The sequence below is a fragment of the Trachurus japonicus genome, chromosome 23 (genome assembly GCF_045865225.1).
Source record: "Trachurus japonicus isolate A0001 chromosome 23, Traja_1.0".
Lineage (NCBI taxonomy): Eukaryota > Metazoa > Chordata > Actinopteri > Carangiformes > Carangidae > Trachurus > Trachurus japonicus.
The window spans coordinates 24,966,368-24,993,900 of NC_140929.1; the positions used below are offsets into that span (position 1 = coordinate 24,966,368).

General features: G+C 42.1%; 1 protein-coding gene across 5 annotated transcripts; it reads right to left on the reverse strand.

Annotated features, from left to right (window-relative positions):
* Positions 1-10,018: 10,018 nt before the first annotated feature.
* Positions 10,019-25,133, reverse strand: etnk1 (ethanolamine kinase 1). 5 transcript variants are annotated; one of them, XR_015035123.1, is made up of 9 exons: positions 24,904-25,133; positions 23,183-23,442; positions 22,432-22,572; positions 20,194-20,336; positions 14,242-14,325; positions 13,987-14,147; positions 12,993-13,066; positions 11,421-12,764; positions 10,019-11,382 (listed from the first exon to the last, which is right to left on the reverse strand). XR_015035123.1 is itself a non-coding variant. In XM_085769753.1 (8 exons), the coding sequence occupies exons 1-8, from the start codon at positions 25,048-25,050 to the stop codon at positions 12,692-12,694; spliced, it is 1,083 nt and encodes a 360-aa protein (XP_085625879.1). In that variant the 5' UTR covers positions 25,051-25,133; the 3' UTR covers positions 10,019-12,691. The 5 variants fall into 5 exon arrangements, 1 of the variants encoding a protein (XP_085625879.1); XR_015035122.1 differs by having other exon boundaries at positions 10,019-10,154; positions 10,217-12,764; XR_015035124.1 differs by adding an exon at positions 15,634-15,695 and having other exon boundaries at positions 10,019-12,764; positions 19,148-20,336.
* Between the last annotated feature and the right edge of the window lie 2,400 nt (positions 25,134-27,533).

A 27,533-nucleotide genomic window follows, 5' to 3' on the forward strand; every position in this document is an offset into this window, starting at 1 on the left:
AAGATTGAGGCAAGTAAATAGCAGACCTACTGAACCTACATAAAATAGCTAATTATTAGAGGCATTGTGTGTATTTGTCTCATGTTTTAAATGTTTTTAACTTTTTCTTCCCTCTTTCATGAGGTATCCATGTTATGTTATGTTACAGTTTTTCTCGATTGTTTACACACATTTTCTGAAAGCATGCCTCATACTCTCAGAACTCTATACATACAAATCCAAAAACACACACACAATGGGCAAAACCTCTAACTTTTCCTGCAAAATGAAACTTTACATTCGGTCGGGGTCAGCTGGTTTATGGCCGGACAATTTTGAAAGACTGAACACATAATTTTGATGGGATGAGTGTAAATGATAGTAATTGTTTTGAGCTGCCATCTCAGCCTTCCTGTGTCTTGTCTGCTGATTCCCCCTTTTATTTTTCTCACTCAAGTGCCTGTAAAAGTCAGTGTATCACTGCCATCTAGTGGTCAGTTTTCTGGGGTATAAAAGGGAGGAGGCCACTGTTACCTGTAAGCTCTTCCTGTGGGTGTGTGCGCTCACCTGTGCGCATCACCACCATCCTCCCTTTGTTCTCCCCTGGTTGGCTCAGTGTTTGTGCTGCTGGCTTTGTTTGAAGCATGTCCGTGGCTCGTTGAGTGAGTTTTCTTTGTTGAATTATTTGTAATTTTTGTGTTGGTGTAGGTTCCCTTATGGTTTGGTTTTGTTCTGTTATCAGGAGACAGTGACACACAGTATAGACGGCACCTTCCATCCTCCTATTAGCCCCTTGGTTTGTGGAACAAGTTTTCACGGTGCTACACCAAAGAAATAAACTCATGCACCCGTAAGGAACTCTCCGCCTCTTTTCTTGGGGAACCAAGGGCCGCTACAGTGAAAACTTGACCATCACGTCCGAGCCATCCTCGTCGTCCTTCGTCAGCAGCCGACACAGCCCACGCAGCCTGCACTTTGGCACTCACGCAGTAAATGAACAGTAACCCATCTTCTAAAGGTACAGCCAAATGCAGTAAGAGACACTGGACTGAAATAATAAAGAAACGGGAGAAAGAAAGAAAATGGAGCAACGCACTGAATGTTGTTTTTGAGTTAAATGTCAAGAATAAACATGAAGTAGAAATTAAATGTTTCAAGGGTTTAAGAGTCAAATACACGGTAAAGGCCACAGTAGCCCATGTATTTTATCCGTGAATGATACACTTACAATGTCTCTTTACATGAAAATGTTGAAAGGGTAAAGAGCAATATAAGTTTTTATGCTCATAGCTGTTGCGTGTTCATTTGGCTACAGTTATGATATTTTATTGTTAAATAATGTGTGAAGGCATCACCTTGTGAACTAAATGAACCACAGCCCAGTTATTTGAACACAAACCTTTAATACAATAAGCCTCATAAAATGTCACTCAAATCACAAAAGATGGACAACATTAATGGTCAATCATCCAGGTTCCAGCTCCCGTGAAAGAACTTTAACAGACAAGGGGTCGGGAGCTGCGAGAAAGAGAGGGCTAAACAACATGAGAAAGACTTCATAAAAGCATACAGCTCTTGGAAACAAATAGCAAGAGACTCCAGAACAAAACTGAAGGGATTCTGCGCATTGGACGACCTTGACAGTATTCAACAAAACATAAAAGCCGAACATGAGACAGTGTGTGATTCTATGAGCCTATCAGACGCAACTGCACCTCCACCCCAGAAATTACCAAGAAAATGGACGCCTGCATCTCCCTCACAATGGAGATCTGTGATCTTGTTTGTAAAAGAAAAAGGAACTATGAAAACATGTTTAATGATGAACTGGAGAAGGAGAGGGTAAGGAGATATTAAATAAAAATGAACATGGCTCCATTTTGGATACACCGACACAGAAACAGTAAATCTCAAAGGCGTCCTCTAGTAAACAAACTGAAGCTGAAGCAGAACCCTCAGTAAAATCTGGATATGCGAAGGAAATGCAGAAAACAAAGACACCTTCGGTCCACTCCTCCCTCTCTATGGTTTTCCAGCAAACGAGCCGAAGCTGAAGCAGAGCTTTTAGTAAAACTGGAGAAGTCAAGGCAATGCAAAAAATACAAGTTCACCAAGTAAAATTGTGTCAAATGGAAAATGAATGGAAGCAGAGTGAAGCAAAAATGCTGGCAGAAATAAGGCAGAAGGAGGCTGAAATGCTTTTAAACGAGAAGAGGAGAAGTTAAAGTTAAGACAGCTGGAAGCTGAAAACGAGGTGGAAGTAGCAGCAGCCCGGGTAAGAGCCTATAAAAATCTTGAAGGCAGTGTGAAGAAGAATCAGGAAGAAGAGAGCGGGCCTGCTGAGATTCACTCTGTCATCAAAGGGTGGAGTCCAGCTATTCGCTAAACCCACGGGCTGCTCCATTTCTTTCTCAGATCTCTCCTGAAACAACAAGTCAAGACACAGTCAGTTTAGCCCAAGCCATTGCAAGCTCTTTAAGTGTAGCAGGCTGTCTCCCCCTGAATTAATAACATTCACTGGTGACCCCTTAAAATTTATTGACTGGAAGATCTCCTTCATGGCCCTTATTGACCAGAAGCCCCTCCCAGCCTGTGAAAAAAATGCTCTATCTTAAACATTATCTCTCAGGAGAAGCACGCAAGGCTGTGGAGGGATTCTTTTACCGGAATTCTGAAGATGCTTATTATAGCGCCTTGGCATTGTTGCAGGAAAGATATGGAAATCCCTTTATCGTCCCAAAAGGCCTTCCGCGATAGACTTTTGAAATGGCCCAAAATTAGTGGAAGCGACCCTCCAGCCCTTAGAGAATTTGCAGACTTCCTAAAGGGCTGTGCTGAGGCCATGCCCCATGTTAAGGGCTAGACATCTTAAATGACTGTGAGGAAAATCATAAACTACTTAAGAAGTTACCAGATTGGATTGTGCACAGATGGAGTAGAATCGTTGTGGATGAGTTGGATGCATCTGGTGATTATCCAAGCTTTTCTCGTTTTACAGATTTTATACAAAAGGAAGCCCGAATAGCATGCAAACCCCATTGCATCCCCATTCCTGATTAACTCCAAGGCCATGGATGACAGACTACCCAAAAGAGCAAGTACTCTAAATACAAGCGCCCAGTCTAATAACCCCTCTGCTGTGACCCACAAACAAACTTATTTTAAGTCAAAACCACCTTGCTTAGTGTGTGAGGACGAAATGCATGGAATAGCTAAGTGCCCTACCTTTGCAGAGAAATCCATGGAAGATAAAAGGACATTCATTCGAGAAAACCAACTTTGTTTTGGCTGTCTGTGGAAGGGCCATGTCATAAAGGACTGCAAAAGGCGACACACATGTAGTGCATGCGGCCGGCGTCATCCTACTGCCTGCATGAAAGAAAGGGGAACTGCATCTATGGCAGCTTTGGAGCAAAATTCTACTTCCACAGAGGACAGCAGAAGTCAGGAAATCCACACTGTATTAGTCCCATGCCGTGACTCAAAGTTCTTCCTCCACCTCTAATATTGTACCTGTATTTTTGTCATCAGTGAAAGAACCAAACAGAGAGCTGCTCACTTATGCTTTACTTGACACTCAGAGCGACTCAACCTTTATTTTGGAGGATTTGCTCAAGGAACTTAATGTGAACGCATCATCTGTTCAACTGAAGCTAAGCACAATGACAGCTGTCGACACTAATCATATCGAGCAAGATTTCCCATGGGCTGCAAATTAGAGGAATTCATTCTGAAACCCACATTCAGCTACATAAGGCTTACTCCAGGGATTTTATCCCAGTGGACAGATCTCATATTCCAACTGCCAAGACAGCTCTGCAGTGGCCACACCTGAGACACCTAGCTGACAAACTTCCACCACTGCAAGACCTGTGAAGTGGTGTTACTAATTGGATATGATTGTCCATTAGCACTGGCCCCTCTGGAGGTCATCAGAGGTGATGGAAACGAACCCTTTGCACAGAGAACCGAGCTTGGGTGGAGTATAACAGGCTCATCTAATCCCCATCTCGACAGACTGGGAAACCAGAGCTTCGTGCACAGAATTGCAGCGAAGGAAATACCAACTCCATCAGTCACTGATGTTCTTAAAATTCTTGAGTCTGACTTTAATGAGAAGGGATATGAAGACAGGTATGTGTCACAAGATGATGTTCGCTTCATCCAACTCCTAAGCGACAACATAAAGCAGAGAGAAGACACACATTATGAGCTCCCCCTCCCCTTTAAGAGCAGCATTCCACCATCACTACCAAATAACAAAAGATTGACCCTTGTCCGTCTGCAATCTTTGAGGAGGAAATTGAAGAACAATAAACAGTATCATGATCATTATAAAACCTTTATGGAAGAAACCATCAGCAGAGGAGACGCTGAACCAGTCCCCCCCCCTGCTGAGAGAGATACTGTGTGGTACATACCGCACCACGGTGTATACCACCCACAAAAACCAGACAAGTTAAGGGTGGTTTTTGATTGCTCAGCAAAGTTCCGTGGAGTCTCCCTCAATGATACTCTCCTGACCGGTCCAGACTTAATTAATTCACTGGTGGGAGTCCTCTGTCGCTTCCGGAAGGAAGCTGTGGCTGTTGTATGTGATATTGAAAGGATGTTTCATCAGTTTTTTGTTCCATCTCGAGTTCGAAACTATCTGAGGTTTTTGTGGTGGGAGCATGGAGATTTGGAAACAGAACCCCAAGAATACCAGATGGCCGTCCATCTTTTTGGTGCTGCCTCATCCCCTGGTTGTGCCAACTTCGGCCTTAAGTATTAGCACAGCAATACAGATCTGTTCATACCTTCAGCCTCAGCCTTTATCGAGAAGAACTTTTTATGTAGATGACGGCCTAACCAGTGTTTGTTCAATCAAGGAAGCTAAAGACTTGATTGTTGAAGCACAAAGGTTGTGCAAAAGAGGAGGTTTGCGCCTACATAAGTTCAACTCAAATAGGCCCAAGAGGTTCTCAGCTGTGTTGATCCCTCAGAAAGGGTGACAACTGCTAAATCCCATGATTTTGGCTTGGATGTGACATCAGTCGGATGTGCACTTGGCATTCAGTGGTCAATAGAAGATGACACCTTCAGTTTTAATATCAACTTAAGGGACCAACCTGCTACTCGCCGGGGTATTCTCTCAGTTATCGCCTCCTTGTACGACCCTCTAGGCTTTGTCGCCCCCTTTGACTTGCTATGGGAAGTGCATTTTGCAGGAATTGTGTCGCACGGGCCAAGGGATGGGATGAGCCCCTTTCTGAGGATGTACATTCACGGTGGGAGGAGTGGAAAGGTGGCCTCCAAAACCTGAAAGAAGTAAAGATATCCAGATGCTATCACACCCACACAACTTTGGCAACATTGTAAGGACAGAAATGCACTACTTCTCGGACGCCTAGTAATGTGGGTTATGGTGCATGTTCCTATGTACGGTACATTAATGACAGAAATGAAATACACTGCAGCCTTGTGATGGCCAAAGCAAGAGTGGCACCCATAAAAATCTTGAGCATTCCGAGGCTGGAGCTTTCAGCTGCTGTAATCTCTGCCAGAATGAGCGTCATGTTGAAAACTGAACTTGAAATGAAAATTGATGAGGAGTTCTTTTGGACAGACTCTCAAGTTGTGCTGGCATACATCAATAATGATGCTAGAAGATTTTCATGTGTTTGTCGCAAATCGCCTGCAAGTGATTAAGGAAAAAACAGACCCTGGTCAGTGGCATTACGTTGAGACGTCAGAGAAACCAGCTGACCATGCATCTAGAGGCCTACATGTCTCCAATATCTCCTCAACAAGCTGGATGTCAGGACCCAAATTCCTGTGGGAGCAAGAGGTGAAACCTAGACCAAACTACTCCACTGAACTTCTGGTCGGTGACCCTGAAGTTAGAGCAGTTCAAGTGAATGTAGCCACCACTAACACCAGTGACTCCAACAGTGTGCTCGATGCTTTTGAGCCGATTTTCATCTTGGGTTAAAACTTCTCAAGGTTGTTGCAAGAATTAAAAGGCTGGCATCCAAGCGAAGACATGGTAATAATGTGACTGTGGAAGAACGAAGAGAGCAGCTGATGTGGTTATTAAGCTTGCTCAGCAGCGAGCATTTTCCCAGGAGATGAAAACACTTGAAAGAGGAGGTAGTCTCCCTAGTTCCAGTCCTCTTTTCCGCCTTGAATCCTATTGTGGATAAGGGCCTCTTTCGGGTGGGTGGGAGGCTAAAGCAATCATCCCTCAGTCAAGAACTAAAACATCCAGTCATCCTTCCAAAGGGCTCTCATGTTACTCAGCTCATTTTGTCACATTACCATGACAGGATTTGCCATCAAGGCCGAAGTCAAACCTCAAATGGAGCTTAGAGCCAACGGATTTTGGATTATTGGTGGGAGTAAATCTGTTGCCAGGCTGATATACAATTGTGTGAAGTGTAGGAAGCTTCGACGCCCAGTAGAGGAGCAACGTATGGCTGAGCTTCCAATCGAACGAGTCGAGGTGTCAGCCCCCTTCACATATAGTGGTATGGATGTGTTTGGACCGTTCATTATCAAAAGGGCCCGCAAGGAACATAAGAGATATGGACTCATCTTTACCTGCCTCTCTTCCCGAGCTGTTCACATTGAAATGTTGGAAGATCTGTCGACAGACACATTTATGAATGCCTTAAGATGTTTCATCAGCCTCAGAGGAGCTGTGCGCCAACTCCATTGTGATCATGGCACAAACTTTGTGGGAGCCAGGAACGAGCTCAGAGAAGCATTAAAGCAGTGTGATGTCACTCAACTCGAGGCTCAACTGGCGGATAAACAATGTGAGTTCATTTTCAATGCCCCCGCGGCAAGTCATGCTGGTGGTGTTTGGGAGCGACAAATCCGGACTGTGAAGAATGTGTTGAACGCCACTCTTTCTCTCTGTCCTGGCAGACTTGATGATGCTTCACTTCGAACTCTGTTCTATGAAGCTATGGCCGTTGTTAACAGTCGCCCGCTGAATACAGATGGCATCAATGGGCCTCATTCACCAATATCTTCTTAAGAACCTTCTTAGATTCTTTCTTAAGTTGTTCTTAAGAAGTTCCTTAAGAAAACCCTACGTCAGATTCATCAACGCGTTCGTAAGCCTCAGAATTGTTCGCAGCTGTGTTCCTACTTGATGAATGCCATCTCCTCGTAAGTTGAGGGCGTGTGCCAGGTGAGTCTAATTAACATAGGATTAGCATAGGTAACAGCCCCATCAATGCCCGTAAAAGGGCATGAGACTGCAGGGCCGTGTGCACAGAACCCACAGGCACTGAGCAGAGGAGGTGAAGTGAGAAAGAAAGTTGAAATGCTCAAATGAAAATCTGGGAGGGAGCACCAGTCTCCAAACGTAAAAAGAACTTTAGTAGTGAAGTGGCGCTACTGCGGCAGGAAGGAAACAAAGAAACAACCGAAAGGCTTATATTTAGTTTATATTTTTATATTTATATTTAGGCTATATTTAGTAGCGTCAGCAGTTGATGCAGCTCTTCGGTTGTTATCAGAGAGACCACACTCTCAAGTGTGCCATCATAAATATCATCATATCACATATGAAAAAAAAAACAGTTGTGTGTACACTTACAGTAAGTGCACTGTTGCAGCCCGCAATTAGGAAAAAAAAAATCATATCGGCAGCTGTATGCCCCCCCCCCCCAAAAAAAAAGATATGATATGAATTAAGTGTCTATAATGTTTTTTAAGAGACTGCAATGATTTGTCAATTATTATTATTAATATATATGATTATTAAAAACATCATAAAAGATAAGAAAATAATTCTTATTCAAATCATAAAATATCATACAACTGCAGAACAAAAGAAAACGCTATAATCGGTTATTTTTGCAGAAGTCTCAGCACCTAAAAGTGCGTAAGTATACTCCTGACTGTTCTTAGATTTTGTTCTTAGTTAAGAACAAATTCTGGATAAGAAAACATTCATGAATGCCACAATCTTCGTAAAAACTTCGTAAGTAGGACTTAAGAACAAATTTGTTCTTAAGAACGGTTCGTGAATGAGGCCCAATGATCCCACATCACTAGAGCCCTTGACACCTAATCATCTAATCCTGATGAAGCCCAAAGTCGCTCTTCCACCCCCAGGGAAATTTGTGAAGGAAGACATGTATGCAGCAAAACGGTGGCGACGAGTGCAATATCTGATTGAACAGTTTTGGAGTCGCTGGAGGAAAGAATACCTTTTGAATATTTCTACAAGGCAAAAGTGGCATGTGCCTCGGCGTAACCTTAGAGTTAATGATGTTGTCATCATCAAGGATGATTTTCTTCCCAGAAATCAGTGGCAGTTGGGACGAGTGGTTGAACCCATCCAAGGGAGTGATGACCTAGTGCGTAAGGTCAAAGTGCAAGTGGGAGATCGGAAATCATCAGGGAAACTCACAATTGTCGAAAGACCCATCCAGAAGTTGGTGCTCCTTTTAGAGAACGAGTGACTTGGTGTTTGCTAGCATTTTGCCAATCTGTTAACATTTGTGGTTCAATACAGTGATGTCAAAGGTTATGAATCTGACCCCAAAGGAAAAATGTGTTACTTACTTTTAAAATCATGTATGATTCTTTGGGTGACAAATTCATCATAACATGATTGGTGGGAGTGTAAATGACAGTAAATTGTTGTGGGCTGCCACCTCAGCCTTCCTCTGTGTCCTGTCTGCTGATTCCCCACTTTATTTTTTCTCACTCAAGTGCCTGTAAAAGTCAGTGTATCACTGCCATCTAGTGGTCAGTTTTCTGGGTATAAAAGGGAGGAGGCCACTGTTACCTGTAAGCTCTTCCTGTGGGTGTGTGCGCTCACCTGTGCGCATCACCACCATCCTCCCTTTGTTCTCCCCTGGTTGGCTCAGTGTTTGTGCTGCTGGCTTTGTTTGAAGCATGTCCGTGGCTCGTTGAGTGAGTTTTCTTTGTTGAATTATTTGTAATTTTTGTGTTGGTGTAGGTTCCCTTATGGTTTGGTTTTGTTCTGTTATCAGGAGACAGTGACACACAGTATAGACGGCACCTTCCATCCTCCTATTAGCCCCTTGGTTTGTGGAACAAGTTTTCACGGTGCTACACCAAAGAAATAAACTCATGCACCCGTAAGGAACTCTCCGCCTCTTTTCTTGGGGAACCAAGGGCCGCTACAATGAGACCAACATGTAGCTCACCTAGTAGAGCAGCACTCTTTGTAGTCAAAGACTTTGTTCTCGTCTAGGTTTGAATCCTTCCATCAACATGCCATTTTGGTGATCAATGCATTTTCTTTTCTCATCATCATTATGATCACTGCTGTATATATATTGGTGTGTGTTTGTGTGGCCTCTCTCTCTGTTTGGTGTCTTCTTCTCTGTTGCCAGTCCATCATTGCCTGTTGCCCTTTTATGCTATTGCTAAATTGTATAACTGTGTGACAGGTGTTTACCCATGTGATGAGTCAGTGTGCATAGTAGGGAAACTAACTTTAGAATTTTGGATAACAGTGTTACTTGTGAAAACAAGAGATTTTCTTCATGCAAATTGTGCCAAACGCAGAGAATTGTGTGTAGTGTTTTGAAAAAAGTGTGTTGTGGAACTGCAATTTGAGTGTAAAGCAGGAATTGTGCTTGTAGTTTAGCAGAATTGGTTCAGGGGGTTGGTGCATGAGTTAGATGTTGAGGCCATTGTGTCACAAGTACCAGTAATTGTGTGTAAACAATTGAGAAAAACTGTAATGTCGTGGGTGCAGTTCTGTCTTTGACAACTAGCTGGTATTATCAGCTTTTAGCCCAGGGGGGGGGGGGCGCCATTTGGCTCATTTAAACTGCAAACTGGGTAATCACATAAGTGCTTGTTATGACAATAAAATTGGTCAAATTCTTTAAATAAGATATAATAGCTACTTTGGTTAGTTGCCACACATTTGTTTTACCAATCCTGTCTGGTGTTAAAAAAAATGTTGTCTGCCCCTGAACACCTTGTTAAGACACTGAGAGAGACACAACTAAGGGTAAATATACTTTATTTTTCAAAGCATGTTTACAGTATTTGAAACTTCACCTCTTACCCCAGACAACTGTTCACTTTAATGCAACTTTTAGAAAAAAAATCCTTTTATGTACATTCATTCACATTATTTCAGAACAAGCAAAGATATTGTTACATTTGTTTACTGTACATATAAACATATGCTACAGTGGCCAGAGAAATTTAAAGATACACTTCTTCTTCTTTTTCTTTTTTTTTTTTTTACAATGTTACATACAAACAAACATTTAGGAAATGTAGTGCTGGTTCATGTTAATCAGAACTGAGATGACCATTGATATACAGTGAAAATCTCTTTCAGATGGATTGGGAGACAAAGCCTACAGGAAACATTTCAGCGGTATGATTTCTACATTTTCATTCCAGACAGCCGAATTAAACCGACTGTATTATAAGTATGTTGTATGTTGTGAGTAAACGTGGTGTGACAGTGTACTGCATGGACACCAAAACACAACTTTTTGGGGCTCCTCAATTTCCTCATCATTATTCACCAGCAACAGCAAATTAAAGACAGAAGAGAAGTAACAGGCTAAACTTCAAAACTGTGAAGTACAAAATAGGAGCTTCCACAGGCACACAGGCAAACAGGAGTCTACACGTGATCCGACAATCCAGCATTGTCTGTCAAGTCTCTTCACAGAGCTAACCAGCAAAGGACACCTGGGTAAATATGTGATCAGAAAATGTATTTGAGTAAACCAGAAAACTTGTTTCGCGGCAGCTTACATGTTCATGTTTAACCTGCTCAGGAAGTTGGAAATTAAAAGGTTTTTTTTGGCAATGCCATTCATGAATTCTTATTTGAATAAAACATATTTGCCCAAGTGTCATGTGTTACTGCACCAGCAAACATCCACACAGTTTCCAAAGACCCCAACCTTGACATTTCCATTTAAATAAGTATAAAAATGGTCATTTTTATGAAGTCTATATAAAGTAAGAAGTCATTCTAATACTTTGTGCGCTACGTGGAAAATGTGTGCATTATGTACAAGCAAAAAAACAGATGTCAGCACTTTGGTGTAGGCTTGTTAAAGTAACCAGGAGATAATGAATAAAGGGCCTCCTAAAGCTTTTGAAAGCAGTAACATTTAACATGTAGGTCAAAGGTGAATGTCAAGAATGACGACTGACAGCAGCCGTTGTCTTTTCTCTCCAACAGATGGAGCTCTTATTCCTCAGGTCCCACTAACAGCCGACTTTCAATACCGGTACTTTTTTAAATCTAATCACAGTTTTACTTAACCCATTAGAGGTAACTGACTTCACTTTCTTTTCTTTCATTGTTCTCAAACTTCACACTTTTCTACTGACCTTCGTTTCAACATTGGCTCAGCAATCTGACAGTCAAGCAAAGGCCACGTCACACTATCAACAACACATTTTGTGAATGAAAACTGGTCTACAAGTAGATAAAACGATCAGTCCTTGAGTCACCAGGGCTGATTAGTAGTGTTTCGTAATATTTAAAGATCATTCCCAAACATTCCCTGAAAAAGGAGCAGGCTATATCATGGTTTGGTCTTGTCAAGTACAGCATGGCTTACAGTCGGTGCCACAGTGGATCAAAGTCCTTAACACTACTGACGCATCATGTGACCTACAACCAAATGTCCTGTCTTGCATTATGAACATGGAATGTTCAACTTACAGTGAGATGCATTCATGTCCCCAGTTATGAATCAGACAAAAACCCAAGTATCAAAACAAACCTGAAAACTAATTTACAGTGAAATCTCTCTCAAGTCAAGTGGCTGTTCAGTGACACACAACTATTTCACTTGAGGGAACAGGGTAGATGTAAACACAAGATGCTCTCCTACAACTTGATGTTTCTATTTTTAGTCTAGAAAGCCAAAACACAAACCCTCACCAAACTACACATCAGTGACTACATGGCTGTTTTTGGTGCACTACCCACGCCCAGCACGCTGCGGAAAATAAGGGTGAAATCGAGAGTCACAAGACAGGCCTTAACGTTTTTTTTTCCTTTTTTGTGGTGTGGCTCATATCACATGGTATTAGGGTTGAGCACTGGCCTTTTCACTTGGCATTTGTTTCATTTCTTGTTTTTTTTTTAAATCATGGATGGTTTGCGAACAAAGCAGGCTTTGTAATGTATGTTGTAATAAATTTGGTCGTTGGCTGCGCTGGCTCTGAAGGATTCCACCCATCTGTGTATAACAAAGGTGTCTCCAGGCAATCACATTAGTGCTCGGGACAACCTGTCCGTCGCGTTGGTGGTTTCTATGTGTTGTTTGTCAATGAGGTGACAGTCCACCTGATCTGACCATGAGAAAAGCTGCTTACAGATACGTATGCCGATATCCTGTTAATATCGTTACTGATATTATAAGAAGCCACGTGAACTTCACATTATAGCAGGTCTCAAGTCAATCCTTCGTATGCACCCGCAATACAAATTTGAGCTGACCCCCCGGTTACAAAAAGGCGTGACTGCAGATGATGGTTATGACTGGGTGGTCTGTTCAATCTCTAGAGATAAGGACAGTAGAGAGGGGACCTGTAGGCACTCAACAGGACAGACTCTCAGTCTGGCTCTTTCCTACACAGACCTCTAGAGGGCGCTCGGCTGTCAGCATGTGAGGTGCAGAGCGGAGTGGTGGAGGAGGAGGAGGAAGAGCGGGAGGAAGAGCGAACGAGAGGGTGGGGACTTTTATTCTGGTAAGTTCAGCGCAGTCACCTCTGGTTTCATCTTGAAGTACTGGTTGAAGCGCAGGACTGCGTATCTGAGAGGAGAGACATGGACAGAGGAGCAGCGTCAGCAATGAGATAAAAATGCATGCGATGGATATCGGTGCAAATATATCAGACTGTGCAGAGATGACACAAATAAAAATAATCTGGATGCTTCACATTTTGTTCTTAAACATATGATTAAATATCTGTGGGGCAGCAGAATAAAATTGCTCTTAGTAAAAGTGTTGTAGCTGGTTTATTTCAAGATGGCAACCTACCCCAAGAAGTCAAAGTCGATGGTGGAGAAGTTGGCCTGAATCAGAGCCCAGAGACCCCAGATGAAATGAGACGCCTAGACACAGAGAGAGCAACAGGCAGACACAGGATTAAAATGGACTAGAAGTAAAGGCAAGGTTTCTAATTACCCAACAAACCTCACACGCGCATGTACTGAGCTTTCAGAAGCCCTATGGCAACTACAACAAATAGCCGACACAGAAAACAATTTGCCCCACCGACTTGCCCATCCTCCACGCTGTCCTCTTTTCCTCTTGACAGTCAACAAGGCCGAGCGCGGCTCAGAAGAGGGTTTCAAACCGCCACACTTACACTGGCCGCATCAGTGAGCATGTCACAAATATCTTTATCTGGTATTCAGAGCAGGTAGCAGCACTGGCTATAGCCCACATCACTCAGGTCTGTGTTTACCCACATCAGCCTGTAATACGTGTTTGCTGGCCCAACACCTGCAGGAGCAGGGGATGGAAAGAATCAGCTGACAGGAAGCCCCCGGCCTCTTACTCTGCAAGGGTTTCATTTTAACTTCTCTGTTATTTACAAGGGCACAGCGCAGTAGCTAGAAAGAGTAGGAGGACAGCATACAGTAATACTAATTCTTGCCCACATGGAATTTGTCAAGATGAATCAGAAGCTGCTATCTGCCAATCAGAGCAACTTTTTTTTTATACAGAATCGAGACTAGACCATGAAGATAGTCTGTACTGGTCTTTTAGTTTAGTTTTTTTCTGCTGTTGATGTTCTTCATTTAAACTTATTTCACCCCATAAGTTGTATATTCATCTGATCTGCAGGTCACGGTGGGGACCATATATAAGCCCTCCACGGGTTTCCAACCTCTCCTGCACATTGTTTTTATATAATCCACTCTCTATAGAGTGATTTGTACCAAATGTAAACACTTTATTTTATTTTATGTGCAATAAACAAATTAAATTAAAGATTAGCCAGGTGCAGATATGCACAAATGCTTACCAGGGCAAAGCGGTTGACTTGGACGTACAGAATCTCCACCTCTGTGTCGGTCACTTCACTGCCCTGGCCTTTGTGCTCCTTATAGGCTTCCAAGTAGGAGCGGAGCCACTGCAGCTGAAAGGCCCGCCCTGGATAGTAACTATAATCCACCTCATTCAGGCCTGGAACAAACAAACACACAAGTTATAAAAGACTCGTGTTTCTGTGAATGTATTTTACATATGCATTTTCATGTAAATCTGGACGTACACCTACCAGCAAACTCATTGAAATGGTTCCCAATGTCGTAGGCTTGGTAATTGTACCCAGCATATTCGTAGTCAATGAACTTTACAGTGCCTGGAAAGAGAAGGGGATTTGTTCAGACGGAGACACAGGAGGCAGGTGAAATGATTATGTTGTGTTTTCCCTTTGATAACTCAGAATGTCAAGGCCTTTCATTTCATACTGTTACTTTCTCCCTGGCTGTCTGGACTGGCTGGCTAGTTGCCAATTTTTGAGCAAGAAGAAAGAGTTTGCATTTTGAGGGGAAGAAGACAGAAGACGACTTAAGCACAGAGAAAAAAACGAGATAAGGGGAATTAAAGAGAGACACTTTTAGACTGGAGAGGTATTCTGAAAATAACTGCTGACCAACGCTTCCTACTAAAATGAAAAGCTGCTTATTTAAATATATCACAGCTGACTAACACTGGCACATTTACTGTAATGCTAACTGTGATGTGTGTTGTCCTTGTAAAAATATTTAGGATAAAAGCTCCTGTTGGGTTACATATCGTGAGCCTCCCAGTTTATCTTGGTTGTCAGAGTAGAAGTACTGGTAAATGAGTTATCAACCCATTTCCAAGAAATCACAAAACAGGCAGCCGGGATACATTAGCAGAGATGAAAAAGTGCAAAGCCTGATGCAAGATGTGGAACACATACAAAAGTCTAGGGGGGCAAAGCAGTGCAGCTGCGTTTTCAGTGTTTGTTTTGGATACATGCAACAGAATAAAAGGAAAAAAAAGGTCAGTTATTTTTGAAGAGATGGAAAAAAGAGTCAAATGAAAAGAAAGCAGAGAGACAAAGGAAGGAAAGGTCCAACATACAAGTAGACACTCAAGTGGATGTCAGAAAAATGCAGTGAGTACAGGAACACACTCTTCTATTACTTGCAGCGAACAACGTACCCCTCGCACAGTAACTGGGAGCTAAATGGGGCTATGCGTTTTGATAAAGTTTGTAAAATAAAACACAAATTAGTTTTTTTTAGTACCAATGAAATATGGGTATCTGGAGATTACAGCCAATCATAAATTTAAACCTGTGGTAAGAGAAGAATGCGTTGCTGTCTGGTTGCATTTGTAGGTCAGTGAAAATATGAGGTGACTGCACTGATAGGAAACACAGAGGGAAGCATTCAGTCATGAAGTGGCTGACCTCAAAATACAAACCCTTACTTTCACAAGCCCAGTTGTAACAGTCAATATTAACAAAACAAAAAAAACCTTGAAGAACAATATATCTAATTAAATGTCTCGGCTCTTTAATCTTTTTTTCTGTTTGTTTGATTTGGCCTTAGCTCATTTCTTTGCCCTAACATATGGAACATATGTCTTTTGCGGTGTTGCTGGACTACAAAAAAGACACTTTGAGGTGGGTTACCAGCCGGCGTGTAGGTCCTAGCGGGACACAACTGAACACCTCCGGGCAGTGGCTATAGCCCCCTGTGCAGCAGATGAAAAGGTTGGGGCAAACACATCTTTCACACATGCTCACTCTCTCACTGACACATTTGTCTTTTATCCATTCTTGCTCGCACGCATAGTGTCGAAACATCAGGCCCTGCAGCCAAACTTCCATTCTTTTTCCTCCCCACCCCATCACCCCCCTTTCCCCAATACATGCAACCTCACTTCCCCTTCTCACAACACTCCCCTCCAATACTCCCTTCCCATTGGTCTGTGGTGAACCCAATAGCGTGACACCTCTGCTGCTTTTGCAAATGACAGAATTTTTTAAGAGGGCTTCCTGTTGGCTGCTGAACTGCAGTGTCTGTCTCTTGTGTGCAGATTTTTTTTCCCCTTTGCAAACATGTGAGTAAAGTGAGAGGGGCAGGGGAGCTAAGGCTGAGAAACGTGAGAGAAGATAAGCAATACAGCACTTAGTGAAAGTATCTCTTTTTTTAACCCTTAACTGAATGTTTTAAAGAGAGCAGCGAAAGCGAATGAGCGTCCACCACTTTTATTTATGGTTTTATCAATACAGGAAGTGGTGGTTTCACTGCTACAGTGCTTGGCAGACAAGTGGTTTCAACTCAGCAACTGCAGCTGAAGAGAAGTGACAGGAAGCAGCGTGGTAGATGTTTGTTTTGTGTTTTTCTTTTTTTCATGTCTAGTCTGTTTTTCAATCAAACACAAGGCTGTAAGGGCAAGGTAAGACAGGGATTACTAGAATGAGGGTTCAGACAGCTTGAGTGGGCCCAGTCAGAACTGTGGTAATTATAGCTTTAAGCTGAAGTCCTGCAACTCTATTGTAATGTTGATTCTATTGTGTTTGTCATTTGTAGGCATGGTCTAGTTGTGTTTGCAATGTTAAGACATGTGATTACACTGAAAGTACTGGGATAAGGGGAAATTCCAGGTCCTAATCAATAGTACTTCCAAACTCTGGTCCTTTGTACCAAACATGATTCTGCTAACATGCATGAATTTTGTGCAGCCTTACATGTCTATACAAATGACCCTCCAATACACCCACAGAAAACTAATTAACAATGTTTAGAAGCATTTAAGGCGTTATCCCAATCGTTGGGATGCTGGATTTCTTTCCTTGCAGAACCAGTCAACACCTGTTTGATGTGCAGAACCACCTATTCAAATGAGATTCTGCAGGTGTGCACATCGATTCCTCCACACTGTGTGGTTATGCAAAGAGCTTTCCCTGCATTCTTCTGAAAAAAATAAAAATAAAATAAAAAGCAGAGAAATCTCTCCAATTTTTTTTTTCAGAAGAATGTTTCAGCTTTGAGGGATAAAGCCAATGAAATTCTGTATTATTGCTGTTCTCAACAAATCCCATGAAAAGAACCAAAACCAACCATGTGTTAATCTGTTTCTCTGTACTTTCCAACTTCCCCATACTCTCTCCAGTTACCAGGCCCAAACCTGTTAATTTTTTTTCAAATAACCCTTTTCTCAAATTTTCTACATAGATGTAGTCCCTCAGTTAGTCCCTCAGACTTGTTTCCTACAACAGCTGAATAATGTAGTTGTTAGCAGTATTTAGAGTATTATTGAAGTAAAAATTCTGTAGAAACTCAAAATGATACATTTTGTGTGTAGACAATGTAATCAAATGCAACGGTGTTGCTGACTGGTGTTTTTGACAATACGTAGTATGTAAACCCCTTTGAATAACCTGGTTTCTGTATTGTTTAGATGTGACCTGATCTTCATCTAAGTCACAAGTATAGACAAACGCGGTGTGCTAACACAAACATCACATCAGAAATGATCATCTTTTGTGTCTTTATTGTACATAGTGATTAAATATTAATGGTGCTGGTGAAAAAGTAAGTGAGCTCTTGTGTTCAATAAGTGTTAAACCTCCTTTTGCACCTGCACCTCCACCTGCACCTGAGGAACTGCGGCTGTGCAAGGAGTTGCTTTTCTCCTTTTGCACCATTAACCTTACGGAGGAGCTTCTGGAATCAGACTTGTGAAATAATCAGGAAGTATGTTGGACCTTTTTTCTACAAAACTGATTTGGCTCGGCCACACTCTTAGGAGTTCTTGTGTGAGCAGCTGGTTTAAGGCCTGAGCTCTAACTGGACCACTCCTATATGTGGATTCTCTTTGTTTGAGGTCATGTAGGAGATTTACTTTGGCAATTAGTCTTCAGGGTTTCTTTGGTCCTTGTCCTATTACATCACCTAACTTGTATTGAGCTTCAGCAGCTGGACAGCCACCCTCCTATTATCCTCCTGAATTAATTTTCCCCTCGAGCTCTCAAAGCCAAGAGGCAGCAAAGCTGAAAACCAAGACACTCCCTCCACCCTACTTCATATCTGGGATGATGTTTTCATGTTTGTATACGGTCTCCTTTTGACATCATACATAACGCTGTTCTTCCCCTAATAATTCAACTGTGGTATCACAAGACATAACACCCAGTCGTGTTATGGAGCCTAAGCTGCTCTTTTTCAAACTTCAGAGGTCCAGAGATGAGTTTTTTGGAGAGCAGCAGCTATCTCTGTGGTGTCCCTGGTAAGACACCATGGTACATGAAACCATGCAACAAGATCTGTTTACAATAGACTTGTGAACAGAGATGTTCACCAGCTCCAATGCTTCCTTGAAGCCTTTAGTCTTAACCCCCACTCCAATGGAGAGTAGCCACAGAAGTGAATGATCTCCATTTATAGTTTGTCTGTGAACTAATGAGTCTTTGAGAGGCGTCCGTAACCATTTCCAGCTTTATGCAAACCAATTATTGTTCTTCTGAGATCTTTGATGTGAGGAATGTTTCACATCTGCAGATAAAGTCAAAACGTTTGAGTGTTCCTTAATAAATCAAAGCAGCTCTAACCCACACCACCAGTCTGGTTTCATTGCCTAGACTACAGGTTTGAGATCTCTCTACTTATTATAGTTGGTATTGAGCCAAAGGGTCCAAACGTTTTACACTTTGCACTGTGAATGTGTGAATTATGGAATAACAATACAGTTAAAGCACAGTGTTTATAGGCGTAATGTGGAAGAGAGACAGATTCATACAGAAATGAGGATTGTTCCAAAAGGGTTTAATTACCACTGTAGTGCTAAATAAACACTAATTGTTAGTTGGAAAATGTGTCGGTTTTGATTTGTTCATTGGATTTTCTTGACACTTAGGAAAATACAGATTATCATTGGACATACTGAATCCTATCACTTATATGGTCTGCCCAGTGAATAATATGATGCTTTGATGTGGGAACTGCAGAGTGAGGAGCAGTGACGGAAAGTAGCTTTATTCTTTAGGCATTTGGCTGGCGCTCACAGTAAATAAAGCAAGTGAAAATGGAAAAAAACAGTCGTGTAATAATCAGTGTGGTAAGTAGTCTAGCAATAAGAGGTCAGAGGGAACTGGTGGCCGAGCAGCACCGGAGGGTGATAAATGGGTACGTGACTCCTACTGCTGCCATGAACTCATCCCGATTAGCCTGAGCAGTGGGCAGACTACTTGAGGGCCCTCAGAGCCGCCTGTGCGTGAGGTTTGTCTCTCTCCATTGCCTCACCAGGGCAGGGCGGCGCAGGGCAGCCACACCCTCAGCTGTCATTCCTGGGGGAAAAAGGCTAGACACAAGGAGCTGTGAGAAGGGCCCCGCCCCTCGTCGCAAACCCGACGAGGGGGCTGACAGCTCTGAAACCCTCCCTTTAACACCCCCCCCCCCCCACCTCCCGCATACATAAAATGCCCCGTACTATCATCATCACCCCTTTTTTTATTCTTTCTCACCCGTTTACTCCACCATTCGTCTGCTACAAAGACAATGCTTAGAACAGTTGTGGCTGGTACACGCTCTCTGGCCGCTGTAATCAAAGTCACTCAGTGCAAAAAGGCAGCTACGTTTGCCCGAGGACATGTCGCTTGACATTCATACAATCAAAACAGCAATAATGCTAAAGCACCAAACATGTGCCGTCAATGTGGTATGATGTAATGGCATTGTTTGTTGAAGCTTGATAACAGTGGTTTTTCTTTTTAAGTTTTCAGCACAGAATTAGAACGACAGATCAGACTTCATTTAGGAATAAGAATGATATCCAAATTAGAAGAGGCTTCACTGTGCATCTATCAATAAATGACACAATAGCCAGGATTAGAGGTACAATAACTCAAATCTCTAATAAATGTGTGTTTTAACACATTTTTGCCTTCACAAAAAAGAAGACTTTGGGAAAATATATTGTAACTGAACCACATGTTGTGCCTTATTTTGAATAGGAATTCCCCCAAGGACAATAGTCAAGCATCTAAACAACTGGATTGTCTCGTCTGACCGTTCTAGTTCTGCAGCCCAGTGCAAACACTGACAATGAGTGAAGCATGTGACTAGGGTTGTGAGGAAGTGCAGGTAATACCATCCTACCTGAGCGTAGGGACCAATGCCGATCACACTACAACACAAAGCAGTCATACAAAAATGCCTATGATTATACTTGTGTGGTTTATACTCACCCTCCACCTGGTTGTAGATGATATTTTTGCAGAGGAGGTCGTTGTGGCAGAGAACTACAGGGGAGCCGAGCACTGACAAGCTCTGCTGAAGCCACAGCAGCTCTTCCCGGAGGCACCGTGGGCTGGGCACCTCCATGCTCAACCTGGAGGGGTTAGAGAGTCAAAGACGGTTTGAGAAGAGGTAGGTGCTCTGGGTGTCAAAATAGGGAAGTAGAGTTAAAAATAGAAGCAAGGATGAAGATGGTAACTGAGATTAAGGCAAACAAAAAGAAGAAAATGAGCCATGTGTATAGTAGAAAAAGTTATTCATACAGCCAGCCAGCTCTACAACTCTGCATATTTCGCATTGTGGTCCTTGCCCGACTCTTGCTCCAATTTTTTTGATAACTTAACTATAGTAGCACCTACAACATACAGTATCATAATAAAAATGTCTTTTAAATAAGCAAACAGCCTTTTCCTGGTTGCACAATTTAGTTATATATGCCTTACTAGGGCTGTCACTTTTTATTCGACATTCGAATATTCGTTCGAATGTGGGGGGAAAAGTTCGTATTCGAGCAGTAATGACCTGCTCGATATGCAGGCTGCAGCCAAGATACTCTATTTACCGTCTTTGGCTGCAGTGCCCGGTGCCTGCATAGCGCCGCGGAACGTCCACCGGACGCGGAAGGGCCGCGAACAGCCGAGAAACGGAGCCAGTTTACTTTCTGTGCCCATATTAACCGCTGGTGTGGTGTCGCGGTGTGCACCTCCGCGGCCGGCTCGTGCCGTGCAGCGTCTGGTCTATTTTGTGTGAGAGCCGCGAGCAATCGCGTCAAGCTGGGCAGGAAGTCAAACATGAAACAACGAGAGTATCCGGTCAATTTTCAAAATAAAACACTGCGACTCTGTGTGCTGCGGCTGCGGCGGCGGGGGGGGGGGTAATATTCGAATATATCCGAACGAATTACGGGTCATTCAATAATCGTTCGAACCTCATTTTTCTAAAAACTGACAGCCCTATGCCTTACAATTCACTGTATCAGACAATTACAGTTAACATCATTTGTAGGACCTGGTCAGGAGAAAAGTGGATAAACACGGTGCGACATAAAGTGGAAAGAACATGATTCAGCCTAACTTTTTGTTTTTGACTTCAACACACAGGAGCCCTGAGATATTAATAGTGTCATAGTCTTTATCAGCATTCCTCTTACAGTGTTAATATTTGTGTGACCTCAATGGTAATAAAACAACTTCTAGAAGTCAAATATTTGTATTGGATTCATTCTGAGCGTCAAAATAGACAAAGGCAGTTGTTATTGCCAAAGCTAATTTCAACAATATCCAAAACCTGTGAGTGCTCTTGAAGAAGTCAGAGTCAGTTTACCTGTGATGCAGCACACCTGATTGTTTTTGATTGATTGATTGATTAAATCTGTAACCAACATATTTGGTTGACTGTATTGAGGTATATAATAGCAGTATGAGCTAATACAAGCTTAATATAGACAGCTTTAAGTTTAAGAAATTAGGGTGACTGCGTTGACTAAAAGTAAGATTTACAACCACCTCCCTTCCTTCTCTTTCATCACTCACATCTTAGAGAGAACATTCTGTACACTAAGGTGTTATCTGTTAGGAATGGTAGAGCTGTAAAGTGAAGTCATACCTGCTGAGACTATGAAATACATTCCAACAAGGTCCTCACGTCATGTGAGACGTGGAGATCTGTTAATGAATACCCTTGTGTGGTGCAGTTGCACCTTGTGGTTGGTTGGAATATTTGTAAGTCAGTGATAAGAGAGGTTGGGAGTCATAGAACCACGTGGAGATGACTGAGTGTGAGAAAAATACAGGAGGCGAGGCCATGTGTCCCCACTGAGTGTAGTAACACATCAATTAGAAACTATTATGGCTTTTTGATGAGACTGTAGAAGGTCTTTAAAAAATTATATAATTAGGATGCAAGTTAGTCAGATCTTTATTTTCAGGTCCTAATTTTTCTTAAGACATGTAAGTTCTTATGACAGTTCACACTATTGTTCTTTGTGATTTTTTTTTTTTTTTAAATCTAGATGCTATTATGCCATTCAGTTGAAATTCCTTGCATTAAACTTGTAGTTGAGTCACACTGAAAAAGTGACTCAAATACTTCTAGACTAATGGCATTTAATGGCATCAGTTTAATGGAAGAAAAACCATGTCTGATGGCTTAGCAGATTGCAGTATCTGTGAAATACAACAGGGTCTCACCTGGCGTTCTGTTCAGGGTCCTCAAAGTACTTGGGGATCAGAGCAAAGTACTTGCCCATCTTTAGCCACAGGTCAGACTGGGGCACCCAGCCATTGTGGGCATGGATGGCATGGTACTTGGCCAGCTGCCTGGCAATGAGCCTGGAAGGTAGAAGAGAGAAAATGGTTGGAATTTGAATTAGAGCACTAAGCAGCAATACACAACCAGGATCCAACTTGCAATTAAGCCATGAAGGGCTTTTCATTAAAAAATAAAAGCTTGAAGAAAAAAAATCCAGGGTCAGACACAAATCTGTTTAAAAAATGTGGTTAATTATGTTTTAATTTAACCTGCTTTGTAATTATAAGAAAAAATAAGACTTCATTTTAAGTTTTACACTTTTGGATAACATCTTGGCCTCTGTAATAACCACTACAGAACAGCCATTGAAAGATTATTCTCAGTTCTACTCAGTTTGACTCTTTATTTCAAACTGGAAAAAACAGCAGTGCAACTGTGTAAATTGTGCGTGGGAGGAAGAGAAATAGAGAAGGAAAAAAGAGATGAAGCTTTGGCCCTTTAAGTCTTAGCCACCAAATATGTAAATAATTTCAGTTCTGAACAGGAAAGAGGTAAGTGAATTTAAGTGTGAGTGTGTGCCTGTCAATCATTCCCCAGGACAGTGAGAGGTGCAAGCAACAAATTCCCAGGTCACATGCCTTCCTAAAAACCCTCCCCGAGCGTTTTAGTTACATAACAAAGCCAATTTACCTAAAAACAGGTTGACTGCGAATGTGTTCAGGCTCCAGGGCAGTTCCTTGTAGAAATTCATAACACAGGCCATTGTTGAAGGTGCAGTAGAGGCGTGGGGCACAGCGGTGCGCGTGGAGCACTCTGAAACTTTTCACCTCATTTTCTCGGTCGACCAAAAGTTCTGTTTTGTTTCCGTAAATACGGACCAGAACCACATCCTGCATGACTGTTCCCACATAGCAGCCCAGAAGCTTATTGGTTATTCCATCTGTGAAAAACTGTAAGAGGAAAATAAAGAAAGAGTGAAAACAGGTTAATCAGGGGGAAAATAAACCATACTTTGTCCTGTGCTTCTTGATGCCTATGTTTAATGACAGTGGGAACATCCTCCACATGATGCTATTTAAACACTGTCTGAACACCTACATTATTCTGAGTATTACATAAGAACTGAGGGTTAGTCAGGATCCTGCAAAGAACACAAGGGAGAGAAGGAATTAATGTCGCCAAACACTGAACTGTCTCTGTTGTGGAGCTGGGAACATTTTTTGTGGGAGAGAGGTTGGGTGGGCGGGTGCCAACATACCAGCCCTAATTGTTCACTCTAGAAGGGATTGACTGAGAACGGCAGGATTGTGGGGAATTTTATTTTGCAGAAGGAAGCAATGACTGGCATTTGCTGAGTTCCCACTTTGCTCTCATTGATGAATATAGGCAAGGGTGGCGGAGCATGTGATCAGCTCTGGTCCTTGCTGTGTTTACCAAGCAGAGCCACACCCCCTTGATATGTTATTGTAAAGGAGTGAAACTCATTTTCAGTGCCTCCAACCAAGCTTCAATGTAAGCCTGCATATCTAGGATAATATTAGGTAACTCTACAAATAATGATCCCTTCCTTTTTTATTTCATTATAAAAGTAGACCTGGTTGACTTTGGCAGATCAAACATAAGAGTATTGAGATTCAAGTCATTTGTGCAAAAAGTGAAAGCAAACTGTTTTATCATGCTCTATTTGCCATGTAGAGTTTTTTTTTTCTTCTTGCCCCAGTAGTAGACAAGAATAGACAAGAGATTCATACCATGATATAGCCTGTGCTTAACACCTCCTGCCAATTTCATACATACCAGGAACTGGGTCATCAGGGCGCTGTATGATTATAATTTAGAGCTACGATGACAAGTACCACCTCTGCTGTGTGTGAATACCCACCTCCAGGCCAAGTCTCACAGAGTTCGTGCCCGCCCGGGTTACATAAGACTGAAGTAACTTAACTACAACGTTGTCGAAGTGAAACGCAGGGCGAGCAGGCTCGACTGCGCCAAAAGCGGCGAGAGAGACTCCCCCTGTTTGATCCCGACCTGAGCTGACGCAGATGCTATTTACAAAAGACAAAACATTAACCCTAGCTGGGAAAGATTACCGCAGCATCTCCTCCTGTGCTGTATGTAACACAGCTAGAAAACCACCTACCGTCTATTTGAGGATGCCATTAGCCGTTTTATAGTGACATTAACGGAGAGTATCGGCTGTTTATTGGTGTCATTACGCCGGGCTAGTTTCAGCTTTAGTTTTGAGCTAACTTTACCGTGTTTGAATGGGAACACCTTGCTAGCTAAACTTAGCTTTGCACTACAGAGATATTAGCATGCATACACGAATACATGCGAAGGTATGTCATACCGAGCAAGCTAACAGTGACATCTACAAAATGATTAATAAATTAATAAATAAACGGCACCTTTATTTTGACCTCAGATGGTTTCCAGCTCGGTCTCAGCGTCTTGATCAGTTTCAGTGCACCGGGTCTGTAGTCAGCCTCGTCAACTGTCACGTCTATTTTGGGCACAGCTGGAGCCTCGTCCGGTACATGAATGTAATTGGCCATTGTTTAGTCTTTATTTCTCGAAAACGTCGTATTCTGACAATTGCAGTGCTGTACGCAACGGTAAAGAGAAATGCGCAATGTATGAAAATGTGCGTCTTACTGCGGCTATATATTCCTGAAGTGGTCGACGACGTGCGGCAACGCCTCTCTAAAAGTCCCACCCACCTGAAAAAAAAAAAAAAACCTTCACCCGTTGCATGCTGGTAGTCGAATGACTCACGAGAGGCGCGTGTTCATGTTGTCAGCGTTCACCGCCGGCGGAGCTTAATCACTAACATGTATTTGTGAGTGAACTATTTTGTAAAATGCATGTTGATTTAATGTTTAGCGGCAACAACAAAAACAACGCATACGTTTATAACATTTTCGCGTTCTTTTTACAGTCTATGGTTCAATGACATGTTTTAACTCCTCATCAGCGTTTTGAACCTGCGGTCCGTGGTGACTACATGCACGCGCTCCCCTAACGCAGACGTAGCTCACTATTCCGCAGGCGTCACGTCCGTAACCTACTTGAATGAAATGAGCTTTGTGTCAAGTCTGAGCGTTTAAATGTCAGTGCTGTGAAGGCCAGTAGTCCAACGCGGGAGAGGGTCAATCCACTTTAAATCGTGATAATCCGGCTTTGCAGTCACAAAGGCATATAGAGGGTGGTGTGTTACTGATAAAGGAAAAATCGAGAAAGTTGCTGATCTTGCTGCTTTATATTAGTTGCAGGTTTCATAATAACCAGCTGGGTTACCGATATTCCTCACTACATTGCTTATAAAGCCCTGTGGGTTTTCCAGGGTTTTCCATGGAGTTTTTCCTCAGTCGATGTGAGGGTCTAAGAAGGGCAGAGGATGTTGTGATGCCATGTAAAGCCCTTTGAGACAAACTGTTTGTAAAAACGGGCTATACAAATAAAATTCCCTTGTCTTGTATTTGATAACATTTAACATAATAGAAGCTTGCCCTTTCCTCACCTCACTATAAACATTAGTTTTTGGTTTGTTTTGTGGATTGAATGACACAGCTGGTTGTCTATCAGCATTACCACTGGGCCTGGTTTGTCCTGTATGTTAATAGTAGTACAACTTGTTAAACCTGTGAGGAATAGCTATTTTCTGGCAGTACACTTGGGGAAGTACCCCCCTAGCCACCTCATAGCACAGGCTTAGCCCCTCTAATATATGAATATACTTTGTACCCATGATGTACAGTATTTCTACCTTTTTTTTTTTTTAATGTTGTCTATTCCGTGCTGTGTGTTTTGTTTTGGTATTATTTATTGATGATTTATTCTGTGTTTTTGATGATTTTAACTGCTGTAAAGTGTCCTTGAGTGGCGTGAAAGGCGCTTTCTAAATAAAATTTATTATTATTATTATTATTACCTTGACCATAGGATAGTGTATGCAAAGTGCTTTCTACATGGCATTAAGGTAACGTACTACATCTAAAATAAGTCTCACTGCACAGATTGTCCTTCTTTATATTGTAGCAACTTCCACTAACTAAAAGGGAATTTGAAATGTATTTTTATACATGTACTCTGTTCAGTGTTGACACACCCTGTAAACAATACTCTGCTGTCCACCCGCCCCCACACAGGGACACACTTTTACACCTGGGAGTGCTTCCCAATGCAATCAGCCTCTGGTGCAGCTCCAGTTCAGCTGAATGGAGACTGTCATTTTACACAGGGAGACTTAATCAGCAGCTCTTTAGGACATTGAGTGGTTTTTGATTTACATTTGTTGCTCTTATTTATTATAAGTATTTTCTGAGGAATCATGGCCTGTTTGCCTTGTAGTGAATTGGGCAAAATAAATCCATGAATATTCCCATTTATCCCTCACTACTTGAAGGCTTATCACGCAGCTATTGTTGCCTCACACACAATTTACACAATGCTAAAATAACAAGGTTTCCATATTTACCTGACAATGTGAGCAACTAAATCAATATGAGCTGGATCTTATAGTTGAGTCACTGACCCAAAAAACACATTTACAAAAACACCCGCAAGCAGAAAAAGGGAGGTCGACTTCTTTTAGTCATGCAAATTTCCCTTGTATAGACAACTCCTTCTGCTTCACTTCTAAAGTTTCTTGTACTCACAAAAGTAGATTTTCAAATAGCAACGTCCCCAAGAGCAACATACCCCCAGAACAATAGACAGCTTTATACAAGCTTGAGAATGTCTATTGTTGTAATGTCTTCTGAGGCACAGGAGGAGCAGCAGTTGCTGTTTAGGTTGAAATTCGAGTCAGAAAGACAACATGGCAACAAAGGGATTTTCCTTTTCTACTGGTAAGTATCACGGAACATATCCCGTAAACTTCTGCGTTAAAAAAAGCGTGTTTGCCTATCAAAACAGTGGGTCATTTTGACAGTGTCGTATTGTATATCACAGCTCTGTGGGAGTCCAGAGATAGATTTACATCATGCTATAAAAAAAATGAAAAAGCTTTTTCAGATCAAGTGCAACTTTAGCATAC

Bases quoted from the DNA above. Each gene is read 5' to 3' on its own strand.
- etnk1 (XM_085769753.1), bottom strand. From the start codon at position 25,050: ATGGCCAATTACATTCATGTACCGGACGAGGCTCCAGCTGTGCCCAAA. The intron at 14,148-14,241 runs GTAGGTGTACGT...TGTTTGTTCCAG, and splicing joins CCATTTCAATGAGTTTGCTG to GCCTGAATGAGGTGGATTAT. The intron at 12,765-12,992 runs GTAGGTTGCCAT...CTCTCCTCTCAG, and splicing joins ATCGACTTTGACTTCTTGGG to ATACGCAGTCCTGCGCTTCA.